The 26,283-nt window shown below is 37.9% G+C and overlaps 1 protein-coding gene across 9 annotated transcripts in view; it reads left to right on the top strand.

The window, feature by feature from the left end:
* The window catches only part of TMEM117 (transmembrane protein 117), a 558,938-nt gene that overhangs the window by 35,358 nt on the left and 497,297 nt on the right, over positions 1-26,283 (top strand). Inside the window, exon 1 of one of the 9 annotated variants that reach the window (XM_027093550.1) lies at positions 6,264-7,377. The exons of 7 other annotated variants lie outside the window; for them this stretch is intronic. In XM_027093550.1, coding sequence (XP_026949351.1) covers positions 7,364-7,377 — 14 coding nt within the window. In that variant the 5' untranslated portion in view covers positions 6,264-7,363. Of the gene's footprint in view, positions 1-6,263; positions 7,378-26,283 lie in introns of those variants that run through there. One more of the 9 variants, XM_027093547.1, reaches the window with a different exon arrangement.

Below are 26,283 nucleotides of genomic sequence, written 5' to 3'. Positions count from 1 at the left end.
GTAATGTAAAGAACAAACATAAAATGAGTACCTTATTTAGAAAGTAAAATTGGTTATTTCTCATGGATAAGAGTTGGATAATTGAAAGCCTCTGAACAGACAACACAGTAACTTAAATATAATAGTTGATCAGTTTATAAATGTGTACCAAGGATATTTTGAAAATATCTATTGAAGTGAGTTCCTGGAAAGCTGTACTTATATTTGATTAGCCAATATACAAAATATATTTGAGTTAAATTATAAATGATAATCATAAATGCTAGTATACATGCTGATTTGTGAATAAGTTTGTTAAATATTACTAGACTAGGGGTCTGAACACTACAATGTTAATATTATTTTTAAATGGTTATATTTCAGCTGCACATATAAATAGTTTTACCCATGGCATATGTTGAAATTATTCTACTCCTGTAAGAGTTTCAGAATTTAAACTCTGCTATAAATTCAACATAGGTCATAAATTAGTGGTAACGTAAGTTAATGAATAAGGCAGATTTTATCTTATATTTTCTAAAACTTTAAAATCAATAAAATTTAAAGCATTTTTTATTCAAAAAATTTAAAGCATTTATACAACTTCATAAGCAAAGAACTTTAAAGTACTCAATGAAATTGGATGGTGAAATAGAAATGAAAAGCTTCTATGGTGGTTATTGGTGACCACCATATGCATCAGTATATAATTCTTTCTATAATCCCATTGCTCCCCATTGGTAAAGTCAGTCGGAGTACCACATCTCTCTGAAGCAAACTTTTTTTTTTCACATCTTTATTGGAGTATGATTGCTTTACAATGGTGTGTTAGTTTCTGCTTTATAACAAAGTGAATCAGCTATACGTATACATATATCCCCATATCTCCTCCCTCTTGCATCTCCCTCCCACCCTCCCTATCCCACCCCTCTAGGTGGTCACAAAGCACCGAGTTAATCTCCCTGTGCTATGCGGCTGCTTCCCACTATCTGTTTTACATTTGGTAGTGTATATATGTCCATGCCACTCTCTCACTTCATCCTAGCTTACCCTTCCCCCTCCCCTTGTCCTCAAGTCCATTATCTATGTCTGTGCCTTTATTCCTGTCCTGCCCCTAGGTTCTTCATAAACATTTTTTTTTTTTTACATTCCATATACATGTGTTAGCATACGGTATTTGTTTTTCGCTTTCTGACTTACTTCACTCTGTATGACAGACTCTAGGTCCATCCACCTCACTACAAATAACTCAATTTTGTTTCTTTTTATGGCTGAGTAATATTCCACTATATATATGTGACATATCTTCTTTATCCATTCATCATGCGATGGACACTTAGGTTGTTTCCATGTCCTGGCTATTGTAAATAGAGCTGCAATGAATATTGTGGTACATGACTCTTTTTGAATTATGGTTTTCTCAGGCTATATATATGTCCAGTAGTGTGATTGCTGGGTCGTATGGTAGTTCTATTTTTATTTTTTTAAGGAACCTCCATACTGTTCTCCATAGTGGCTGTATCAATTTACATTCCCACCAACAGTGCAAGAGGGTGCCCTTTTCTCCACGTCCTCTCTAGCATTTGTTGTTTGTAGATTTTTTGATGATGGCCATTCTGACTGGTTTGAGGTGATACCTGACTGTAGTTTTGATTTGCATTTCTCTAATGATTAGTGATGTTGAGCATTCTTTCATGTGTTTGTTGGCAATCTGTATATCTTCTTTGGAGAAATGTCTATTTAAGTCTTCTGTCCATTTCTGGATTGGGTTGTTTGTTTTTTGATATTGAGCTGCACGAGCTGCTTTTAAATGTTGTAGATTAATCCTTTGTCAGTTGCTTCATTTGCAAATATTTTCTCCCATTCTAGGGTTGTTTTTTCGTCATGTTTATGGTTTTATGGTGCAAAAGACTTTAAGTTTCATTAGGTCCCATTTGTTTATTTTTGTTTTTATTTCCATTTCTCTAGGAGGTGGATCAAAAAGGATCTTGCTATGATTTATGTCATGGAGTGTTCTGCCTATGTTTTCCTTTAAGAGTTTGATAGTGTCTGGACTTACATTTAGGTCTTTAATCCATTTTGAGTTTATTTTTGTGTATGGTATTAGGGAGTGTTCTAATTTCATTCTTTTACATGTAGCTGTCCAGTTTTCCCAGCACCACTTATTGAAGAGGCTGTCTTTCCCCATTGTACATTCTTGCCTCCTTTATCAGAAATAAGGTGACCATACGTGCGTGGGTTTATCTCTGGGCTCTCTATCCTGTTGCATTGATCTATATATCTGTTTTTGTGCCAGTACCATACTGTCTTGATGACTGTAGCTTGGTAGTATAGTCTGAAGTCAGGGAGCCTGATTCCTCCAGCTCCGTTTTTCTTTCTCAAGGTTGCTTTGGCTATTCGGGGTCTTTTGTGTTTCCATAAAAATTGTGAAAGTTTTTGTTCTAGTTCTGTAAAAAATACCAGTGGTAGTTTGATAAGGATTGCATTGAATCTGTAGATTGCTTTTGGTAGTATACATAGTAGGATTAATTTGCTATCAACTTCTTTCTTAGGACTGCTTTTGGTGCATCCCATAGGTTTTGGGTCATGTGTTCTCGTTGTCATTTTTTTCTAGTGTTTCTGTATTTCATCTTCGATTTCTTTAGTGATCTCTTGGTTATTTAGTAGCATATTGTTTAGCCTCCATGTTTTTGTGTTTTTTACAGTATTTTTCCTGTAATTGCTTTCTAATCTCATAGCGTTATGGTCAAAAAAGATGCTTGATACAATTTCAATTTTCTTAAATTTACCAAGGTGTGACCCAAGATATGATCTATCCTGGAGAATGTTCCATGAGCACTTGAGAAAAATGTGTCTTCTGTTGTTTTTGGATGGAATGTCCTATAAATATCAGTTAAGTCCATCTTGTTTAATGTATCATTTAAAGCTTGTGTTTCCTCATTTATTTTCATTTTGAATGATCTGTCCATTGGTGAAAGTGTGGTGTTAAAGTCCCCTACTATGATTGTGTTACTGTCGACTTCCCCTTTTATGGCTGTTAGCATTTGCCTTATGTATTGAGGTGCTCCTCTGTTGGGTGCATAAATATTTACAATTATTATATCTTCTTCTTGGATTGATCCCTTGATCATTATGTAGTGTCCTTCTTTGTCTCTTGTAATAGTCATTATTTTAAAGTCTATTTTGTCTGATATGAGAAGTGCTACTCCAGCTTTCTTTTGATTTCCATTGGCATGGAATATCTTTTTCCATCCCCTCACTTTCAGTCTGTATATGTCCCTAGGTCTGAAGTGGGTCTCTTGTAGATAGCATATACATGGGTTTTGTTTTTGTATCCATTCAGCCAGTCTGTGTCTTGTGGTTGGAGCATTTAATCCATTTACATTTAAGGTAGTTATTGATAGGTATGTACCTATTACCATTTTCTTAATTGTTTTAGGTTTGTTATTGTAGGTCTTTTCCCTCTTTTGTGTTCCCTGCCTAGAGAAGTTCCTTTAGCATTTGTTGTAAAGCTGGTTTGGTGGTGCTGAATTCTGTTAGCTTTTGTTTGTCTGTAAAGTTTTAAATTTTTCTGTCAAATCTGAATGAGATCCTTGCTGAGTAGAGTAATCTTGGTTGTAGGTTTTTCCCTTTCATCACTTTAAATATGTCCTACCACTCCCTTCTGGCTTGCAGAGTTTCTGCTGAAAGATCAGCTGTTAACCTTACGGGGATTCCCTTGTATGTTATTTGTTGTTTTTCCCTTGCTGCTTTTAATATTTTTTCTTTGTATTTAATTTTTGATAGTTGATTAATATGTGTCTTGGCACGTTTCTCCTTGGATTTATCGTGTATGGGACTCTGTACTTCCTGGACTTGATTAACTATTTTCTTTCCCATATTAGGGAAGTTTTCAATTATAATCTCTTCAGATATTTTCTCAGTCCCTTTATTTTTCTCTTCTTCTTCTGGGACCCCTATAATTCAAATGTTGGTGTGTTTAATATTGTCCCAGAGGTCTCTGAGACTGTCCTCAATTCTTTTCATTCTTTTTTCTTTATTCTGCTCTGCGGTAGTTATTTCCACTATTTTATCTTTCAGGTCACTTATCCGTTCTCCTGCCTCAGTTAATCTGCTATTGATTCCTTCTAGAGAATTTTTAATTTCATTTATTGTGTTGTTCATCATTGTTTGTTTGCTCTTTAGTTCTTCTTGGTCCTTGTTAAATGTTCCTTGTATTTTCTCCATTCTGTTACCAAGATTTTGGATCATTTTTACTATCATTACTCTAAATTCTTTTTTCAGGTAGGCTGCCTATTTCCTCTCCATTTGTTTGGTCTGTTGGGTTTTTCCCTTGCTCCTTCATCTGCTGTGTGTTTCTCTATCTTCTCATTTTGCTTAACTTACTATGTTTGGGGTCTCCTTTTCACAGGCTGCAGGTTCATAGTTCCCATTGTTTTTGGTGTCTGCCCCCAGTGGCTAAGGTCGGTTCAGTGGGTTGTGTAGGCTTCCTGGTGGAGGGAACTGGTGCCTGTGTTCTGGTGGATGAGGCTGGATCATGTCTTTCTGGTGGGCAGGACCGCATCTTGTGGTGTGTTTTGGGGTGTCTGTGGACTTACTATGATTTTAGGCAGCCTCTCTGCTAATGGGTGGGGTTATGTTCCTGTCTTGGTAGTTATTGGCATGGGGTGTCCAGCACTGCAGCTTGCTGCTGGTTGAGTGGAGCTGGGTCTTAGGGTTGAGATGGAGTTTTCTGGGAGAGCTTTCGTTTTTTGATATTATGTGGAGCCGGGAGGTCTCTGGTGGACCAATGTCCTGAACTTGGCTCTCCCACCTCAGAGGCACAGGCCTGACACCCGGCTGGAGAACCAGGACCCTGTCTGCCACATGGCTCAGAAGAAAAGGGAGAAAAAAAGAAAGAAAGAAAGAAAGAAAGAAAGAAAATAAAGTTATTAAAATAAAAAAATAATTATTAAAAATTAAAAAGTAATAAAAAAGAAGAGAAAGAAAGAAGAGAGCAACCAAACCAAAAAACAAATCCAGCAATGATAACAAGTGCTAAAAAGTATACTAAAAAAAAGAAAAAACAAACAAAAAAAACAGACAGAACCCTAAGATAAATGGTAAAAGCAAAGCTATACAGAAAAAAATCACACAAAGAAGCATACACACTCACAAAAAGAGAAAAAATAAAATAATATATATATTGTTGCTCCCAAAGTCCACCTCTTCAATTTGGGATGGTTCGTTGTCTATTCAGGTATTCCACAGATGCAGGGCACATCAAGTTGATTGTGCAGATTTAATCCGCTGCTCTTGAGGCTGCTGGGAGAGATTTCCCTTTCTCTTCTTTGTTCGCACAGCTGTCCGGATTCAGCTCTGGATTTGGCCCCGCCTCTGCATGTAGGTCACCTGAGGGCGTCTGCTCAGACAGGACAGGGTTAAAGGAGCAGCTGCTTGGGGGGCTCTGGCTCCCTCAGGCCATACGGAGTGTGGGGTGAGCCTGCGGCGGCAGAGGGCAGCATAACGTTGCAACAGCCTGAGGCGCGCCGAGTGTTCTCCCGTTGAAGTTGTCCCTGGATCACGGGACCCTGGCAGTGGCGGGCTGCACAGGTTCGCGGGAGGGGAGGTGGGGATATGACCTGTGCTCACACACAGGCTTCTTGGTGGCGGCAGCAGCAGCCTTAGCGTCTCATGCCCGTCTCTGGGGTCCGTGCTGATAGCCGCGGCTCATGCCCCTCTCTGGAGTTCGTTTAGGCGGTGCTCTGAATCCCCTCTCCTTGTGCACCCCGAAACAGTGTTCTCTTGCCTCTTCCGCAGGTCCAGAGTTTTTCCTGGAGTCCCTCCCGGCTAGCCGTGGCGCTCTAGCCCCTTCAGGCTGTGTTCACGCCGCCAACCCCAGTCCTCTCCCTGCGCTCCGACCGAAGCCCGAGCCTTAGCTCCCAGCCCCGCCCGCCCCGGCGGGTGAGCAGACAAGCCTCTCGGGCTGGTGAGTGCCGGTCGGCAGTGATCCTACGTGCGGGAATCTCTCTGCTTTGCCCTCCACACCCCTGTTGCTGCGCTCTCCTCCATGGCTCTGAAGCTTACCTTCTGCCCACCCCACCGTGTCCACCAGTTAAGGTGCTTCCCGGTGTGTGGAAACTTTTCCTCCTTCAGAGCTCCCTTCCACTGGTGCAGGTCCGTCCCTATTCTTTTGTCTCTGTTTTTTCTTTTGCCCTATCCAGGTACGTGGGGAGTTTCTTGCCTTTTGGGAGGTCTGAGGTCTCCTGCCAGTGTTCAGTAGGTGTTTTCTAGGCGTTGTTCCACATGTAGATGTATTTCTGATGTATTTGTGGGGAGCAAGGCGATCTCCACGTCTTACTCTTCCGCCATCTTGAAGGTCTCTCTCCTGAAGCAAACTTTTACAAGCTGTCCTGGTGCAGCACCCAAAGCTGTAAATAAATATAGTTCTGCTATTGGGTGAGGCAAGTGTATCATTAGTTAACATGCAGAGAAGTGCAGTTCCTGCCTGCTCCTCATTGTGGGTTTGATGTGGGCTATGGCTTTTCCACAGAGACTTTGGATTTTAAATGATCTTTTACCTACTTGCTGTATTTTAAGGAGAGCCTTCCTTCTCTCTGCAGATTTCATCAATGTATACTTTATCAGAATGCACAGTTTAAAACATTCACTTATTCAAGTTTATCTAACACAGATAACTGCTAATTTGTTTCTGCTGCGTTTGGGATAATCTATCCCTAGGCCTTTCTGTGTTATCTTGAATAATTGAGAGCCTGCTGGTACACAGAGCCACAGTGCTATAGAAGCTGCTGCTGAGCTTCCAGGAGGCTCCCTTTACTGGAGGAAGATTGAGAGTGATTCTGGCTGGCTAGAAAAAGTGTCCATGAAGGCTGTAATAGACCTTGAGAAAGGAAATCTGTTTCACCAAGACAGAATAATGATTCATATGTAAGGAAGGGAAATATTTTTCAAGTATCATTTTATTTTTTAACGTTCCTTAGTTTATCAACTTTCAGTAGGAGGCTTTCTGAGTCTTAGTTTTCTCATTTATAAAATGAAGTAGTAATAACTGCCTTCAAGTCTACAGTTTCGTGAAGATCAAGTAGTTAGGGGATGCAAAAGCTCCTATAAATTTGCACACCATTCTAAGGCATTATTTTCTTTCTTGGTGTTTGGTTTTTTTTTTTGCCTTTTTATTACTTTGATAACTTCCTGAACTAAATACTACTACTTGAATACAACATATACCTAACTATGTTACATAGTTAGAGGACTTTTTAAAAATTTTTATCTTTTATCTATTTTTTTCTGTGCAGAAAGGAAATCAGCCTGCAGTCACTCATGTCCAGTTTCAAAATTATCTTGTAGAATTAAGTAGTTGAGGCTTTGCAGAAGCCTGGGGAACATGAGGAATGGCAGGTGAGTGCCCATTCCTTCTGGATGTGCAATTCCTAAGGAAAAAGTTATATCGCCCACTTCCAGTTAGTTGTGCCTTGGAACCGGGTGCAGGGGTCCCTGAAGACGCACCTGCAGTCCCAGAGGCAGTGCTTTCTTTTAGCCACTTTTCCATTGAGCCAGAGTGTGTGACCTCTTTCTGCTGCAGGTTCTCAAAGTGATTGTGTTTCACTGCTCTCATGAACACATCTTGTAAAAGAAACAAGGTTGTCTTTTAAACTTGTGCTCCTGTTGACAAGAAAAATAAAACCCAGTCTACTTTCAGGACCTTAAGTCCTGAAAAGGATTCTTAACAAAAATGAAAACGATTGACTTCTCTTATGTCCTAATAAGAAGTCAATCCTCTCCATTTTTGTTAAGAATGCTTTTGTATCAACTTCCCATTTTTCATGTAGAAGTACAGCATATTATGAAGAAAGAGAATCGGTATTGATAAATAGGCCATTTATGCTTTTTCTGTCTGGGACTAGAAAATTCTAACTAGCAGGGCTGGTTAAATAGAGAATTCTAAAACGCAAAATGAGAAGATGCTTGTTAAATCCACTTTTTAATGCTTGTTTTTTGTTTTCATTATTATTATAATCATGACATGCAATACCCATCTTGTGTACGTGACAGCATGCGACTTTTTGGTCTGCTATACCTTCCTATATATTTTATGCCTGGCTATGTCAGTAACACAGATATTATTAAATAAGGCCAGGATTTATTTTATTCTCCATCTATAGGTTATGCTCCACTTCAAAGTTTATAGAGATGAAGGGAATTTAGACCAATTATTTTCATATGATTTATAACAAAAAAGCACTTGTGAATTCTTTTGTGTCAGTAGGGAGGGTAAGAAATCTGTTTGCATTTTTGCTTATATATATTATTTGACCAAATAAATATAGGCTGAATGTTTAGTTTTTTAATCAGAAATTAAGTGTGGTGCTAAATGAAGTAGGTTAGATTCTCTAGACTCTCTCTCTCTCTCTCTCTCTCTTTTTTTTTTTTTTTTGGAGCAGAGAAAGTTTTATTGCAGGGCCAAGTGAGGAGAATGGGCAGCTCATGGCTCGTGTCAAGAAACCTGAACTCCCTGATGGTTTCCAGGGAGTAGTTTTTATAGAAAAGATTTGGGGTGAGGGCTACAGGATATGTGACTTTCTTCAGATTGGTTGGTGGGGAGGTAACAGGGCGGTGCTACAGGAATCTTGTGCTCAGCCTGCAGTTACCATCCTTCACCTGGGTGAGGGCCTTAGTAGCCATTGGCCACATGTGACTATTGAGCACTGGATGTGAGGCTGGTACAAATTGACATGTGTTGGACAAGTAAAATACACACCAGGATGAGTACAAAAAAAGATGTAAAATATTTTACTAATAATTTTTATATTGATTACATGTTGAAATGATATTTTGGATATATTGATTAAGTAAGATATATTATTAAAATCAATTTCACTCTTGCTTTGATTTTTGACTGTGGTTCCTAGAATATTTAAAATTGCATATGAATCTCATTATATTTCTATTACACAGTAGTGCTCTAAACAGTCTTGGTATAGATGTATTGTTGAGATCCTTCCCTTCATTGAGTTCCCTCATTTAACCCCTGATTTTGAGGGCAATTTAGGGAGATGTGCACTTTCTGGAAGCATTAATTTTCATTGTTTCACATCAAAAATTTCATTAGAATTATTTCAAAAGTTTGCTTATTTCTTAGAGGTTTCATTTATAGAAAGTCGATTTTAAACTCACTTTGGGTCTGTGAGTATGAACATTATGCAGTTTAGCTGTGTATATAAAGGAGGCTCTTCTTAGGGAGAGGGCACCGTCTTGTGGAATGTACTGACTATAGCAGTTTATTTCAACGATCAGTTGTAGTTTTTAAGATCCTGGAATAGGCAAGTAATTTATTTCAGATATTTGGAGAAAGAAACTAAGACTAATGATAAAGGTATCCACTTTTCTGTAGCATCTTCTTTCACAACTAGGTATCATTTCAGTTCTGGGACTTATTTTTCCTAGTTATGCAATGCTTAGTTTGAGACAGTGTAATAACATGCTGATTTGGTATGCTTTTTAAAAATAATGAAGCTCCCATTCAAGTTCTTGACCTATTTTTTTCCCTCCCCAAATTTCCAACTGAGACTTCTGTATTTCATTATAAAAAGAGTTCTGTATTTTTGTCTTTTTTCTTTGCAAAACATGAGGGTGTTTAAATTATTTGATCCAAACAAGTAAGCTTCATTGGATAAATGAGGGAGAAAAGATAAACAAGTCATTAAATTCTCAAGAAATAATTTTAGTTATTTTGTAGACACAAATTTTAAAAAGGGAAACTGTTGAAAGAGTCTGGTTCATGTATTTCTTGTTTTTTTTTTATGTTTCTTCTTGATGTATTATGTGTACATATAAAGACGAATTATTCAATTTATATCTTTTTATCATCACATTTCATATTCAAAGCCTGTCAAAAGTAACTGCCAACCCACTGAGATCTTAATACTGAGAACAGAATAGATTTCTCATGATTTGGAATTACAAACAAGTCCTGCAAAACAATTAGGATATGAGGCAACATCCAGCCAATCAGTTAACCCAAATTCTCCAAAGCATTTGTTGCCTTTTTAAGCTGATGTAAGAGAGACTAAATATAAAGAATGGCTATGAGGGAATGGGTCAGTTGGATTTTCCTTTCATTTGGAGTCCCTGGCAGCCCATTTCTAAAATTGTGGTTGTTTTATGCATATTACCTTCTTTGGAATCCAACAATAATATTAAAAACTATGAAAACATAACACAGATACCAGGACAAGACAGAACCAAGGAACTAGCCAACCAAATCTGTCCTGAGAAGGAAACATGAGATTGGCCTACTGCATTAGAGAAAGGAGCCAAAAGTTACCCATATTGACAGCGAGGAGGTGAAATAATTGTTTCATTCTTATGAAAATATTATTGCTCTCTATTGCTTTTTAGTTAAAAAGCTTTCATGCATTTCAATGTGGGAACAGACTTTAAAATCACTATTTAATATTACATAGTATTTAATTTATTTATTAGATAAATAAATTCTCGATGAAATAAAAAATTCATTCAAACTCACTTTCCCAAAAAGTCAATTTTTAAATTTACAATATTAGTTTTAGTCATAGCTATTGTTCAGTTCTATTTCCAGAAATATATGCTCGTTTCACAGCCTCCAGTAAAGGCTTCTGTTGATGAGACACCTTGACCCATGTCCTTTCAAGAGGACAACATTTTTTTTGTAGGGATTATCCATTTAAGTGGAGTCTTCCAAGCAACTGTCTCCACCGTCTCTTTGTTCTTGCTCCACTCCTACTGTTTTCGTTTTTCTGTCCCATCCCATTTGTGAAAGCAAGGCAGTGAGCCAAAAAACACCTCATGGATTAGTAGCAACCACAGTCACTTGAGAGCAGGGTGGCCACCTGGCCTCTTTTGGTGTGAACAATTCAGCTCTGTGTGTATTGGTCCTAGTCAGGGCGGGCTCTGTAAGGACACTGTTTGAGAACAAGGTGCCCCATGCCCAGGTAGGCTTGTTGTCAACAGGTGAGTGCTTCAAAGAGAACAGGATGCAGCTTCCCCCTTTGCTGTTCTCTTGCTCTTGATAGAGATGGAAGGGCCTCACCTATTTTCAATGAGGTGTTCAATGGTTGCACCAGCTGTCATTCTTTCCCAAAGTAGGAATCAGGACTACTGCTTGGAACAAAGCTAGAATCCAGTTCTCAGGAGGAGATTTCCTAGGAGAAAATGTTATTTGGTATCTTGTAAATAGCTTTTCTCTAGAGACAGTAATGATTAATGCAGGCTAAGAATAAAGAATGTACTTTTCTTCCTGCTATTTCCTGCAATGTACACAAAACTGCTTGAAACAAGTCGTTGCAGGTTGTTGAAACAACATCATGCAAAATTAAATAGTTGGAAGGCAACCTTTGGTGGCAAATATAGGGGCTTTTACAAGAAGCTAAACTAAATAGGCTTTTTAAAAAGGTGCAGCTGGAGTCTGCTTAGGGTTCAGTCTGCTTTCTGACCAGGACTTTGAGCCAGTGTGAGACACATGAGAGCTCAGAACAGGGGGCCCAACTGCAGGAGAGACAAACACTCAGACTCCAGCAGATCTAATGTGCTGCTTCTCACTGCCAGGCCTGGAGGACAGGAAGGGGTAGCAGAAATTACATTCATTTGGAATCAGAGTGAGGGCTGGTGTAGCCTCAATACCCAGGAAAAAGTCAGTCTACTCAAGGATGACAGGGGTGAGAAGACAGATTCCATGGACTAGGCGTGGAAGCAAAGGGAATGTGGTATTGAAGAGTAGATTGAAGATCAAATCAGGGATTAAAGATTCCTTCTTTCGGCTATGCTCTGCAGGCGGTGGTCTCTTAGATGGCTCTGTGTGTCTTTGTATTGCTGGTATGCCAGAGGTAGCCTCTGTATGGGGCACACCTGTAGAAGAGGGGTGAAGCAAAAGAGATCTTATAGAACAATACAAAATATCTATATGCAGAAAAACTAAGTTAAATATTGGTTCTACCACTTAACAGATGGGTAGCTTTGAACAAATTGCTTTCTCTGAGTATCACCAGTTTCATATCTGCAAAAGGGCATAATACCTACCTCATAGTGGTTTTTTGAGGATTAAATATAATATAGTATATAAAACACTCCACATTGTACCTGGCATGTTGTAAATGCTCAGTAAGTGCTAAGTTACTATTATTTATCAGATTCTATATACTATGAGTACGACTTTCTCATACCTATTGATCAGATATATCATCCGTTTACCACACACATGTTTCATATCGCATGCTCTTCATTATTAGGAGTTTGCATCATCAGTGCAAATGCATGGCTGTTATGGGAAAGCAACTCTAAACTCCTGCCCCATTGTTAATGAGTGGAGAGAAGAGAAGGGATATTTGTTGGGCTGTTACTGTATGCTTTTGTGTACGTCACCTTAGTTTACCTTTACAACAGCTTTATGAGATAGGTGCTATTATCTTTTTGTTAATAAGAAGAAACTGGGAATCAAAGAGTTTAAGCTGTCCAAGCTCACATGGATTAATGGTGGAACTGGAACAGTTTTTTTGAAAGCAGGATGTATGCTTTTTCACTTTTATCACATTTCACTTTTATTAAATAAAATAAAATTTGGGGGGAATATACTGTAATAACTTCGCTGAAATTGTAAAAAAAAAAAAAAAAAAGTAATGCATAGATTCTATTTACATTTCATTCTTAGGACAGCGGGTGAATCATTCACCTCCCAGGCAACCATTGGATGCCAGCTGGGAAGGGAGCATGACCCTGGTGATGGGTGAGGCAGCTCTCTTCAGCAAAGGGTCATTCTTGGAGAGGGCTGAAAGCTGAGAGCTGTCAGCTGACAGCATTCCCACCTGAAGAGAAAGCATTTTGCGGTGCGCGGGCCTCTCACTGTTGCGGCCTCTCCCGTTGCGGAGCACAGGCTCCGGACGCACAGGCTCAGAAGCCATGGCTCACGGGCCCAGCCGCTCCGCGGCATGTGGGATCCCCCCGGACAGGGGCACGAACCCGTGTCTCGTGCATCGGCAGGCGGACTCTCAACCACTGCGCCACCAGGGAAGCCCAAGAAAGCAGTTTTGAAGGGGGACTTGGTAGGTGTAGCCCAGCATCCATGACACCTTTGGTGATACGTAATTTAGAAAAAGGAGGAAAGTCACATTTAATATAGGAATACAGATTTATTTTCAGTGTTCTGTTTTCGAAGCAGTTATAAACTGTTTGAAGCTTAATTTTCTGTGTTTTCCTTTCAAATGTTAACAATTCCCTTTGCAACTTCTATACTAGGTTAACTGTTTCCACATGTTGGTTTTGCCTCTAAGACCGCTATTGAAAATCTGTCAATAAATCTCACTCCAAGCAGTGTAAAATAGTGTAAAAGTACTTTTTCTCTCCAGTTCACATGAAGAGCATTTGTACGTACAGCCATTCTGGATGGGTTTAAGATAAAACTAATGTCTTTTTCTTTTTTCATCAGGTTTTAGGCCTAGAGATAAGGACTTTAAGGATTATTTTCATATGAATATTATTAAAGAAGGCACTGATTCAGTTCAATTCAATTAGGTATCATGTTATATATATATTCTAAAAGTATTTTAGAAATTCCTATTACTTTTTTATCTAAAGAAGAAATCTGGGGAGAAAGATAGTGCTTTTTGTTACTCTTATTGGTTCCTTAATGATTTTTTCCAGAGAGGTGATCATGGACCTTGCCTCTTCTCTTCCAGGACCTCCTCCTCTGCCCCTCGTAGCCTCTTACTTTACTGAGAGGTATGAGATAATCATATTTGACATCTCTCCATTTCCTTCTTCCATACTGCAAGCTCTGTGTGTTTTTTATATGATCTTTCTTCTTTCCTTACCATTTGTCGAGTACATACGATGTGTTAGGTTCTCTTCTAGGTGCTTAGAATATGCCAAAGAACAAAACACACTGAAGTCCCTGCCCTCACTGAGCTCACAGAATAACATACATTTATATTAAATAGGTCCTTATTTCCATTCTTAAGTCCATCTCTTAAATGTTTTCTTTGGGAAATTCCTCTTGAATCTATAAACTTTCTAAAAGTATACTCATATTCACTTACTTTAATATATATATATTTTTATAATCAGGCTACCCTAAAACCACCACACTCTCTTATTTTTCTCCTCCATTGTCTGAGTAGTCTGCATCTAGTGTCTCATCTTCTTTAGTTCTCCTTCATTCCTTGTAATCCAATGTCTTACCTTGAAAGTTTGCAAAATTTTTTCTGGGAAACTATACTCACACATTTACCTCTTTTAGCTTCCACTGCTGCCATCCTGCCTCTCTCGGACCATTGCAACAGACTCTTTCCTAACGGGCCTCTTTAGCAGTAATTACTTCGGTCTTCAAGTCTACCTTATAAGCTGCTGGCAGAATATGCTTTGTGATGGGAAGTCCCCAACACCAACCCCAGTTTTGATGACTCACCAGGACTCACAGGCCACAGTATATATTAGTACTCAACGGCTGTGATTATGTCAAAAGTATACAAAGCAAAATCCATGAGGGGCAAAGCTACATGAGGCAGAACCCTGGGGAAACCAGGCACAAGTTTCCAGAGTCCTTTCCCAGTGAAGGCACACAGAACACATGCAGTTCTTCCAGAAAGGAGTTGTAACACCATGTGTGAAATGTTGCCAGCCAAGGAAACACATTACAGACTCAGTGCACAGAGTGTTTATTGAGGGCTGGTCACACAGGCACCCTCTGCCTCTGGCACATATCCAAATTCCAGACTCCCAAAAGGGAAGCATGTTTTCATTTTTTTATTTTTAATTTTAATTTTTTTAAATTCACAATGAAAGCAAATTTTATTTTACTATCTTTTGTATTTAGTTTCATTTACCATAGCACTAGAGTTTAAATTATATCAATTTGACTCATTTGGCTTAATTTCACACTTAAGAGACAATGCAGATTTGGAAATCACACTTATACGTAGCATACAGTTTAAATGTTTTTAGCATGGTCATATTATTTACACAAACAGTTTAGGTACAACGAGACAGCCTTATTAGTTATAGAATGGTGAGAATTTCCAAATCCAAATTCCCACATGCCAGCCAAGGGCCAACTTTGCAAGTAGGCCTTTCTAAGGATGGCAGTTTAGGCCCTCTATGTTAACTCTGGTCTGCACACTCCTCTTAAAGAGTAGCTCTGATATTCATTCATTCACTAAATATTTATTAAATATCTGAAGTGTATTGAATACAGTGTTAGGTACTAGAGATGCAGTACTGAGCAAAATAGATAAAATCCCTATCTTGGATAATACAATTTCAGGTGGTAATCAAGGTTATGAAATAAAATAAAGCAGTTTAATGAGATAAAGCAGTTTAATGAGATGGGGTGGACACTGTTTTAGATGGAGTCACAAGGGAAGGCCTGTCTGAAGAGGTGAAATTTTAGTAGAGACTAAAAAGAGGATTTTTGCAGAGGGAATAGCAAGTGAAATGCCCAGAGATGAAAACAGCAAGAAGATTACTACAGCTGAAGTGGAATGTGGAAGATTACTACAGCTAAGAGAGTGGAAGGAGATAAGTTTGGAGAAATTGTCAGAAACTGCACTATTTCTCAAAGCTTTTGGAACAGTGAGTGACATAATCTAACATATTTTTAAATGTTCGTATTAGTTGCTGTCAAAAACTAGGGCAAGCGTGGAAGAGCACTCTGTTCTAGAAGTCTTAAGATGTCATGGAGGGTTGGACTAGAGTGGGAGCAGTGGAATAATGAGAAGGTATTATGACACTTTACTGCTTAAGAACTCCAGTCACCCAATGGCTACAGTATGTAGTTATGATACCTTACTCTGAACTTCAGTGCATGTTTGATCTTGAACCAATCTCCTAACCACCCAAAATTTCTCAAAATTTCCTCTTATATACTCAATATTTAAATCAACCTAAGTTTCTAGCCATTAATTAAATCTGATATATTTTCCTCACCTCCATAATTCATTTTATACTCAAGTCTTCTTGTGAAAAATTATGATCCCCTTTAGCTAGTCTTTTACATCCAGATGTTACTTATTCTTCAAAACTCCTTTTCTATGCATCCTTCCTGATTTTCCACTTTGGAATTAATTTCTCTTCCCATGCATTTCACTTCTCTACTGCCACCTACAACTCTAACTTAAACTTTGTGGCTTCAAATACCAGTTTTACTTTGCTCATGATTTGTGGGTCAGAAATGCAGGAAGGGCGCAGCTACATGGTTCACCTGATGTGTCGTCAGCTAGAGTAGCTGAGACTGGAGGATCCATTTCCAAGATGGCTACTTCACTCACCTCAGTGCTTCTTGGCATTTCTCCCTCTCCACCTGGTGCCTCACCCTTCAGGGCTTTGGTTTCTCACAGCATGGCAGCCTCTCACATGGAGCCTGAGTCCTCTAAGAGACCAAGATGGAAGCTGCCAGTTTTCCTAAAGGTTAGGTGTGGAACTGACATACCATCACTTTTATCATACTGTACTTCTCACTGCAGTCACAGGCCAGCCCAGATTCAAGGGAACGGGGGAAAGGCTTTATTCCTTGTCAAGAGAATTACATGTGTATACAGGGAGGAAAGGAATTAATAGCAGCCATTTTGGAGAACCTATCACACCATAGTACTTTACTCAAATATCTATTTTCATAGTGTTCCCTGGTATTATATGTATTTGTATAGATGTCTCATATCTCTTATTAGATTGAAAACTCTTTGAGGGAGGAAATAATGTCTGGTTCATCTTTGTATTGCTAGTGTCTAATCTGTTGTCTGATTTTCAATGCTCATTTCTTGAACAGAACTTACATGGCAATATTCTTAGAAAATACGTACTGAAATGAAAACATAATTCAGTTCAACAAATAATTATTGAATATCTACTAAATTCAGTAGGTAGATTAATTGTAGGGTTTGAACATTTCTTACATTTGAATAGTTTTACAGTTTACAGGTGAATTAAAGTCTTTAAACATTTACTGTGTAAACTTCTGTGATGTGTGCTATGGGGGATATGAAGATTAATAACACCTTATTTAACATCCATTTTTAAATTTGATTCTCACAACCATGTTTGAGGTGTGTGGAAAGAATTTGCCAGCCTCATATTACAGATGAGGAACAGTCAAGGGAACTTTTGGCAGATCTGGGCCTATAATTTAAGTTATTCTCTTTATTTCCAGGGCAATGATATTTCCTACACCATGTGGAGATCTAATGCTCAGGCATTAGAGGCCCTGCATAATATGGCCATAAACCTACCCTTCCATTTATACCAGTCACTACTCTTTAAGTACTGGGTATTCTTGTCCTGTGAACAGACCCAAAACATTCTCATAATTTTGCTGATGTTTCCATCTAGTTTCCCCTTACTTATTTATACTTATTAACATTTAATATTAAAATATTAATATTGATTGAGATGCTACTTGGTGAGATACTGTACTGGGCACTAGAGATACAAAGGTGAGAGGGAAATGTTCCTTACCCTCAAGGGGTTCTCAGCCAGTGTTAGAGACAGTGTCTCCTAGATAGGGCCTCATCTCTCTTCCGCTTCCTTTTCTCATCTCTTGTTGAAATCCTACTCATTTTCAGATGTCAGAAAAAAATGTCACCTCCTCTATGAAGTCACTTTCATTTCATTTCTCTGGTCATCTTATCACTTTTATGTAGTAGTTTTTGTATTGTTCACAGTTTGTAATTGTATGGTCGTCTTCAATTTCTTTGAGTCTCCAACTCTGCTGACATGGAGGAAGAAGCAAAATTTGGGTTCAGTTTATAGGACCTAGTATGATATATGTACCCCCACAACTTGGAACACTGATTGAATTATAACAGCTACTCCCAGGTTGCCTTATGTACCCCTGAATTATAACAGCTACTCCCAGGTTGCCTTATGTACCCCAACAACTTGGAACTCTGATTAAATTATATCAGCTACTCCTAGGTTGCCTGAAACAAACACATCTTTTGTGGTTCTCCCCTCCTATAGACCCTTTTGGAATTCTGCCTCAGTCCATGGCCTCTGCTAATGGCCTTGGTGACCATGATTATCCCATGTGACTTCCCCTTACTGCTGTTGATTGGACTAGGAGTGTGCACATGACCCAAGGCAATGAACTCATTAGCTGAACCACAGCTTATCAGCTGAAGCTTGTCAGATTCTCTAATGAGTTTGCACTAAGACTGGGAAGTTTCAGTTTGTGGTAGACATTCGCCCTATAATTTAATCTGCTTTTGAGTCAAACGACCGTATTGGTCTGTACACAAAGAGGGAAGACAAAAATTAGAGACTCTTGAGAGGGTGGCTTTGGCTGTAGTTGTTCCTCAGTTCAAATTCCTCTACATTTGAACTTCACTTTAGTTTCTTTCTTTATGAGATTGCCTCTCAGATGATTAAATAAATCCTCCTTTGCTTGAGGGTTTTTTGCAATCCAGAATGCTTTGACCAAAACATTACCAGATTCAATCTTTTCTCAGTCCATATCTTCCTCAGTCTCTGACCACATTTTTAAACTGCTGGACCACGTTCTCGAAATGTATGTTTTCCTTGGCTTTTAAGGTATTGATTATTCTAATTCCTCCCTCACCTGACATCTCCTTCTGTGCTTGCCTTTCTTTTTATACTACAAAATATAGGAATTCCCTGTGGTTTTTCTCTTGGCTTTTGTTTCCTTTGCACATACTTCTCTCTTGTTCTTATCTATTCCCGTGGTATTAGCTGTCATCTCTATGAAGGTGACTATTAAATATACTTCACACGCACACACACACACACACGCGCACACACACTTCATAGCCTTGACTTCTCTCCTAAATTCCACTGTTTGCTTATTGACATCTGAAACTCAACAAGTCAAAGTGGAATTCTGTATCTTTCCCTCCAGATGAGTTCATATAGCTACTGTATACTTTTAAAATTAATCCTATGAGTCTGAGTCCTCATGACTTTCTTATTTTCTTTTAATAGTGTTATTTTTCTCTTAGTAAAATAGCTAGAATTTTATTTATGCCCTTCTGGGTACTTTCAGTGTCAATCTAGACTTTCAGGATATATTATGATTAATAATGATTGATAATAGACCCTACTTGAGTCATGATTAATAATAGTGAACCCTACTTGAAGTACACATTTCTAGACCTGGCCTAGATCTGACTATGGGGTAAGAGGTTGTTTTCATCTTATCTGTGATTCATTTTAGATATCTAGGGTGTAGGAAAATATTGACTCCAGAGTCCAAGCGGTGTGTGGATCCTGACCTAATACGCTATCCCCTAAACAGTTCTGTATGGGTGAGAGCACCTTGTGATGTTGGTATTGAATAACTTAGTTCACAATGTCCAGCACAGTAGTTATTTGTGCTCTAACAGACTGCTTCTCTTATACAACACTTCTCTTGAAATTCAACTCCTGAACTGATTTGTTAACATTTGCAATAGAACCAGAGAGTCTGAGACCTACAGAAGGTAGGATTGGCTTTAAGATGCAAGTGGCCTTACAGGTAGTTGGAAGAGCAACCTATCTGACTAATTCAAGAAATTTCAGACTCTTAGTCCAGCTAAAGAAGACAGTAATCATCTTCCACTTGGCGTGGAGCAGCTGCCAGTCAATGGGTATATATCAAGTATACGTGATAACCAAGCATTATGGCAAGATCAAAAAGATCTTGAGAATGAAGCCTCTGCCCCCATACAGGTACTTTTCAGACTAATGAGAATTCAATACAAGGCCTAATTCAACCATGTGAGAGCAGCTGATTATTATGCTGTTTTGTTTAAACTCATATTGCTTGAAGTCTGGTCCTGAACATGTTTAATAAAGAAACCTAAAATATTTCCTTTGGCTCCAGTTGAAGGCATCGTAATAGCAAAGAGCTTTGTAAGGCATGAAGTAAACATCGGATTATCTAGAGCACAGTTTCCTGAATATCTTACTGATGGGTCCTCCGTCTAGAGCACAGTGGCAATTTATATCCATGATTTGTGAAAGATTCCAAACCGTCTCCTGGACTATCAAAAGACCAGCTTATTTTCAGTATATGTTAGAGGATTTTGTTGTGTAAAACACTGGTAGTCCATATATGCATTTTGAAGTAGCAATGCTAAACAGCCTTATTTCTTTTTTTTTAAATTTTATTTATTTATTTATTTTTGGCTGTTTTGGGTCTTCGTTTCTGTGCGAGGGCTTTCTCTAGTTGCGGCGAGCGGGGGACACTCTTCATCGCGGTGCGTGGGCCTCTCACTGTCGCGGCTTCTTGTTGCGGAGCACAGGCTCCAGACGCGCAGGCTCAGTAGTTGTGGCTCACGGGCCCAGTTGCTCCGCGGCATGTGGGATCTTCCCAGACCAGGGCTCGAACCCGTGTACCCTGCATTGGCAGGCAGATTCTCAACCACTGCGCCACCAGGGAAGCCCCAGCCTTATTTCTTGATCATTCTGAATAAACAGAAATGTACTACATAGTAAATTCAGCATATTGGACTCACATAGGAAATTGTGCTTTGTTTTCTTAATGAGCAAATTCAATGAACGGAAAGCTTTTGAAATTCATTTTAGGTGCATTTTCCCCACATTTTAATTCTTTTTGAAGAGAGAATGTACAAAAATCACTAACTTTCAGCAATTGTAAAAATAACTGTCATTATTGAGCACTTGCTCAGTGCCTAGCAAGGTACTTTATATACATAATTCTCTTTAGTTGTCCTGTCTTGAGTTAGCAGGATCATTAGCCCTAAGTAGTGTATTAGAAAGAGAATGAGCTTCGGAGGCCATCAGATCTGGATTTGCCACCACGTAGATCTGCAACCTGTACAAACTACTTTTCTTATCTCTGAAGAGGTTTGTCATAAGGATTCATGTGTATTTGTTTTATCCTCATATGTATATTAATATAAAGCTGGTCAAAATCAGTAGCACTCAGTAAGAGTTTACACTAATCCCTTGGATGAGAATTGAAAGTGAGTTTTTATTTTGAAACTTGGAGCCCGCCTACAGTTTTCTCAATCTGTTCTCAAACTGTCTGATTCTCCTAACAGCAGTAAAAATCTACTGGTGGGATTAGACAGCTGGAGCTTGCTACCTTGTATTGCATTTGAATAAGATATTTACATACAGTGTTTTTGGTGTATTTGCTTGCATGCGTTTTTCTTAAGATCAGCCTTAGAGATCTGCTGGGACCGTGTTCTGAGGATAGGAGCAGCCACCACACAGAGGCAGATTAAGAAGTTGTAGCACTGAGTGCAACTCTTTTGGGAACCATCCCTGTTAATTTATTAACTATTTAAAAAGGGAAATCAATTCGATCCTTTATTATACTTGAAGATACTCTCATGCTTTTAAAGTATTTTATATTCTTTATATTTTTTTCCAAGTTAAGAGCAATGCATACTTAGTATAGAGCATTTGAAAACTATAGAACCAAATGCTCATGCAAGAGAGAGAGAGGAAAGAAGATTAAAATCATCTGCCATTCCACCACTCTTGACTAACCAGATTACAGTTTTGATTCTGGATTTTGCCCATTTTATTAAGTATTATAAGGTAACATAATTTAAAAAGACTATATGGTTTCCCAACATATATCTATCCTGTAATTTATTAAAGCGAATCTCATTGATTACTTAGGTCATTTTTTTTTTCTGTTAATATAAATGAAACATTTTTGTATATAAATCTTTGTCTCAATGTCTGAATTTTTTAAGGGAAGACCACTAGAAAGGGAATTATTGGGTCAAAATAAATTGAATTTTTAAAAAAAATCTGGAAACAAATTGTGCAATAGCTTTCTGAAAAGAATGGAACAAGTTACATTTCCACCAGTAGCATATAAGAGTTCCTTTTTTTCCAGATGCCTTCTTTTTCAACAGTAGAGCATTCATTTGGCCTTCTTTAACTTATTTGCATTTACCATTTTCCTCACCAAGAAAATTAAAGTTAAATTTGTGTTAGTGTACAAAATAAGAGAGCAAAGGAATTTCAGAACTACTAACTTTTTAGAAGGATTTATGAGGAATAAGTGAAGCATCTGAAGGCATACTTAAGATTTGTTTCAAAAAGAAAAAAGTGTATATATTCCATGAAATTATTATTAATCCTTTTGCCTAATCATTTTTTGGGGGGAGCCTAGGAGAGAACGGGATTCAATTTTCAGCAAATATTGTACCATTTCTTATGTCATTGTCTAAAATTTGTACTTCTTTTTCTGTTATGTGGTTATAATGATGTCATATATAGAGAAAATGATAATGTTAACATTTCATGGCTTTGGTAAGACTATTGATTATTCAACCTACATAAGTTTAGAAATCTATCAAAAATCCTTTTTGATCAATTATGCATTCCGTTGGTATTGGTTAATTAGCAGTGGGTTGTTGTATATCTTGAGACAGAGTCAGGCGAGACAGTGTTCACTCCATTGGAACAGAGGAAGTTTAGGGGATCTGGAAGTTGGAACTAGACATGCCCTTGAGTGGAGGATGGGATGGGATAGGATGTGGGACCAGGACATAACTACAGACACCGGGGGGGAATCCATTCAGGAAAGTACTTTGGGGTACACAGAGAACAGATGTAATGGTTTTATCAAGACAGAGAACCAGGCACAGAGGGAAGTGAGCAAGAGACCCAGTTACCGCAGCAAGAGGATCAATTGGGACTTGGTTTCAGGAACAAGCCAGAAGCCTAGTTGTTAAAACTTTGCCAAAGGATCAGTTATCAGAGTTGGACTAAGTAAGTTTGACCTGATATCTAGTGCCCTGTATTGAGCCAAAGTTCCCGTCTCATGAGGATGCTATTGATCCAAAGCCTGAGATAAGACTGAACATCCAGGAGAGATTAAATGGCTCCCACTGTGGAGAAAGGAGACATGGGGGTAAGAGGGTATTGGAACCAGACAGACCACAATAGTATCACTGAAAAGTGACTATCAATGTTTTAGAAGAAGTTAGATGGATATATGGTGACCTAGAGGAGACAGGCCTCGATTTCGTGCTACTTAACACTCACATTAAATTGATAAATTAGAGAACAAGCCATTGATTACTCAAATGACATTAAATAAAAATAGTAGCTTGTAATTTGGGAAATAAGATTTCAATATTATCTTGAAAAACTGGATAAATGATTAAAACCCAACAGTAGATAAGCAAGGACAAATGCCCAACAGTAATTTAAATAGAAAAACAAGTGCTACCAATCAAGTATTTCTACTAAATTACAGACTAAAGGATTGAAGACCTTTATTTTATGGTTGACCTTTTCTGGAAAACTAATGAGCTATTAATGGAATTTTTAAATTGTGACATTCATAATTTTATTCTTACCAGTTTTAATATCTCTTGAAATTTACTTGATTTTGTAGTGTCCAGTTACATTTAGAACAAGAATAAAATATATATCAGACCTCTCTTGGTGCTACTTGGCAGGTGCTTTTCAGAATAAGTATTATGTTTTTTTGGCTCCAAGTTAAAGAAAGTGGATACCATGAAATTATGAAAAGGAAAATCTGGTTTCTCTAGTGCTGGTTGGGAAAAGGTCACTAAGCACTACTGATTACTGCTTCTTCTGGTATTTTAATAAGAACTTTTATAAGATATTGAGTTTTGAGGACATGAGGCCAATTGAATACAAAAGGGAGCTATTGAATATAGAACAGAGAAAAATACAAATTAGCTGAGAAGACATCAGAATGAGTCATCCCACTTTTCTTAAATGGAAATATCAGTGCAGCAGAAAATTTTATTTGAATGATTTTCATGTGTTGCACTAATAATCTGCCTTCAATTTCATTTAATTGTTACAATACTTGAAAAAATATAACCCATTGAAGTGGATTTTTAGATAAAGACAAGATGAAGAGGTTAGTGATAAGGGAACATTTATAGCCTAAGATGTGGGCTTTTCAGGAGCTCTGACATTAGAGAAAATGTAAAAATGTCTGATATAACTGCACTTTTTTAAAAAAGTTTCTGCCAGTGGGCTTTTTTTCTTGGAGATGATTCAACCCAAGTAACACTCTATCTGGCGGCTCAGCTCTGCCTGGGCCATTCATATGCCTAGCCATGGTTATCTGATTATCTGACCTTTTGGAATAGGAATCCTGTCCTTTATAATCTTCCTACCACCAAAAGTGGGTGAGTGAGTGTTTACTTCTGCCTCAATGTCTCCTTTATGTACTCAAGTACCATTCTTCTGATGTCTTAACTTTTTCTTCCACAAAATGAAACAAAGCTCAACTCTTTAACTTTATCACTATCATATTTAAAGATCGTGCATTCACAGAGTATTGCGTTTTATCTAAGTCAAAGCATGATCATCTTGTCAGGTGGTATAATTTAAGAAAAGAAACATTTTGATTTTTCTAAAATTGGTTTGCCTAAGAAATCTTAGCACTGTCACAGATTAAAAAGGATGATTAAAAAAAATCTTTTCAAAATCATAGGATAAACCAGATTCTTTAAATAATTCACTAAAAGAAATTTTATTTACTTAAAAACAACCATTCACTTTTAAAATCCTTTATGATATTAGTGTTTTAAATGATAGCTTCATCTTTTAAATGGGAATTTCTCAGTATACCCGGAATTGCTGGCAACCATTTTATAATGTAGACAGTTGGTTTTTAAAAGATTCAGAAACTATTCCTTTCATTTGTGCGTGAAACAAGCATTGAAATTGGTGGAAAAATTCATGGCTAGACAGATAAGGCATTTTTCTGTTTTTAAATCCAAATAGCAGAATGTGTTTGAATCAGAGAGATCTGTTGACAATGATTTGATTTTTGAGTTGCCACTGAATCTCCATGGCCTGAAGAAAAATCTTCACCCAGTCCAGGGAAATGTTTACATTTCAGTTCAACATGCATATATTAAAATACATTTAACTTCAGGCCTAAAATTACATGAGTGCATTAGTTGGCCTATAGCATAAATGTTAAAACTGATTTTGATACTACCAGCGCTAGAGTCCTCACCATGCCCTTTCACAGGGGAGTCTTCCTCCTGAGGTCCTGGCCAGCTCTTTTGTACCAGTTGACCATTTATCACCCCCAGGTGAACACCTTGGCTTCCATCTCTGTGGTCCTTCTACCCATCTGAAGAAGGAAAAACAATCATACAGCTAATACTCTCTGTATCCAAGAAAAACAGCTCCTCTATGTCATTATACCAAGCAGTTTAGTCCCTTATTGTTCCAGTTTCTTCATTCCAAATAGCATTTGCTTCAATATTTGCATATCAGAAGGTCTGTTTTTTGAGCACAAGGGTGTGTGTTTGTGTGTGTCCAGTCTCAAGATTTCTAGTTCCCTAAATTTTGCAGAGAAAGCTTTGAAATGGTGGCTTCAGTTGAAAGGCATCAGATGAGTTTCTTAGTACTTAAGCTAGAACACTTGAAGATTCCTTGTTCTTTCTCTTATCCTCAACATGTACCCAATTGAGCTTTTGAGGCACACAGTGGGAGGGTTGGTGGGCAATGCTGATGGGGAGTGGGGAGCAGAGGATAATTTTGCTTCTCTTCCTGACCGACCCCATGGATCCAGACTTTTCTCCCATTACATTTCTCTCATCAACTGTTATATCAATTCACATATACTATTTAAACCATTTGTAATTTTTTATTCTATTTTATTTGTGTGTGTGTAAAAGAATAATGCCAGAAAAATATCATGTCTGGGCTTTTTATCTGTAGTTTAATTGTGTTAGAAATAACCTGAAGTGTTCAGATTAGAGAAGGATGAAGACTAACTTGTTCATTTAATTTAGGACAGTTATTTAGTCTTGGAGCAAGAACTTTCTTTTCCCATGAACTCCTGGATCTGGCTCTGACATCTCCTTATACTTTATAGAGAAGAGAGTAAACTCTGCCCCCAGCCTATTCTGTTGACAACCCTATTTTTCATTCCCTACATGTTATCTTATGATCCTGTACTCCCAAATACCTAAAATTTTTCTGTTGCTTTTGTTTAGATCAGGTGACTGAATATAGTCAGGAAGATATATTTTCTTAGAATTATCAAGCACATAATATCCTTTATTTCTTTATTTCTATGCAATATGTTGTGGTTACCATGATTCTGTTCATTTTTACCGAATATCTTTACCAGCATGTTAAGCATTACGTTGTATTTTGCCACTAATAGTTTTCTACCCAAATATTATCTTCTCTATAATATATTTCTTTTTATTTCTATTTTACTTTTTCTATTTTATTTCTATTCATACTTATTCATAGTTAACCAATGTATGTTAGATGAATTATTAAACAAAGATGGTAGAATGGAAGCTCCATGAAGGCAGGGATTTTTGTCTGTATTTTCAACACTTA

This window comes from Aethalodelphis obliquidens, unplaced genomic scaffold (genome assembly GCF_003676395.1).
Source record: "Aethalodelphis obliquidens isolate GAN/ISIS:26980383/991018 unplaced genomic scaffold, ASM367639v1 scaffold84, whole genome shotgun sequence".
In the NCBI taxonomy this organism is placed as follows: Eukaryota; Metazoa; Chordata; class Mammalia; order Artiodactyla; family Delphinidae; genus Aethalodelphis; species Aethalodelphis obliquidens.
Note: the sequence above shows the minus strand (reverse complement) of the source record. Positions and strands in the feature narration are given on the sequence as shown.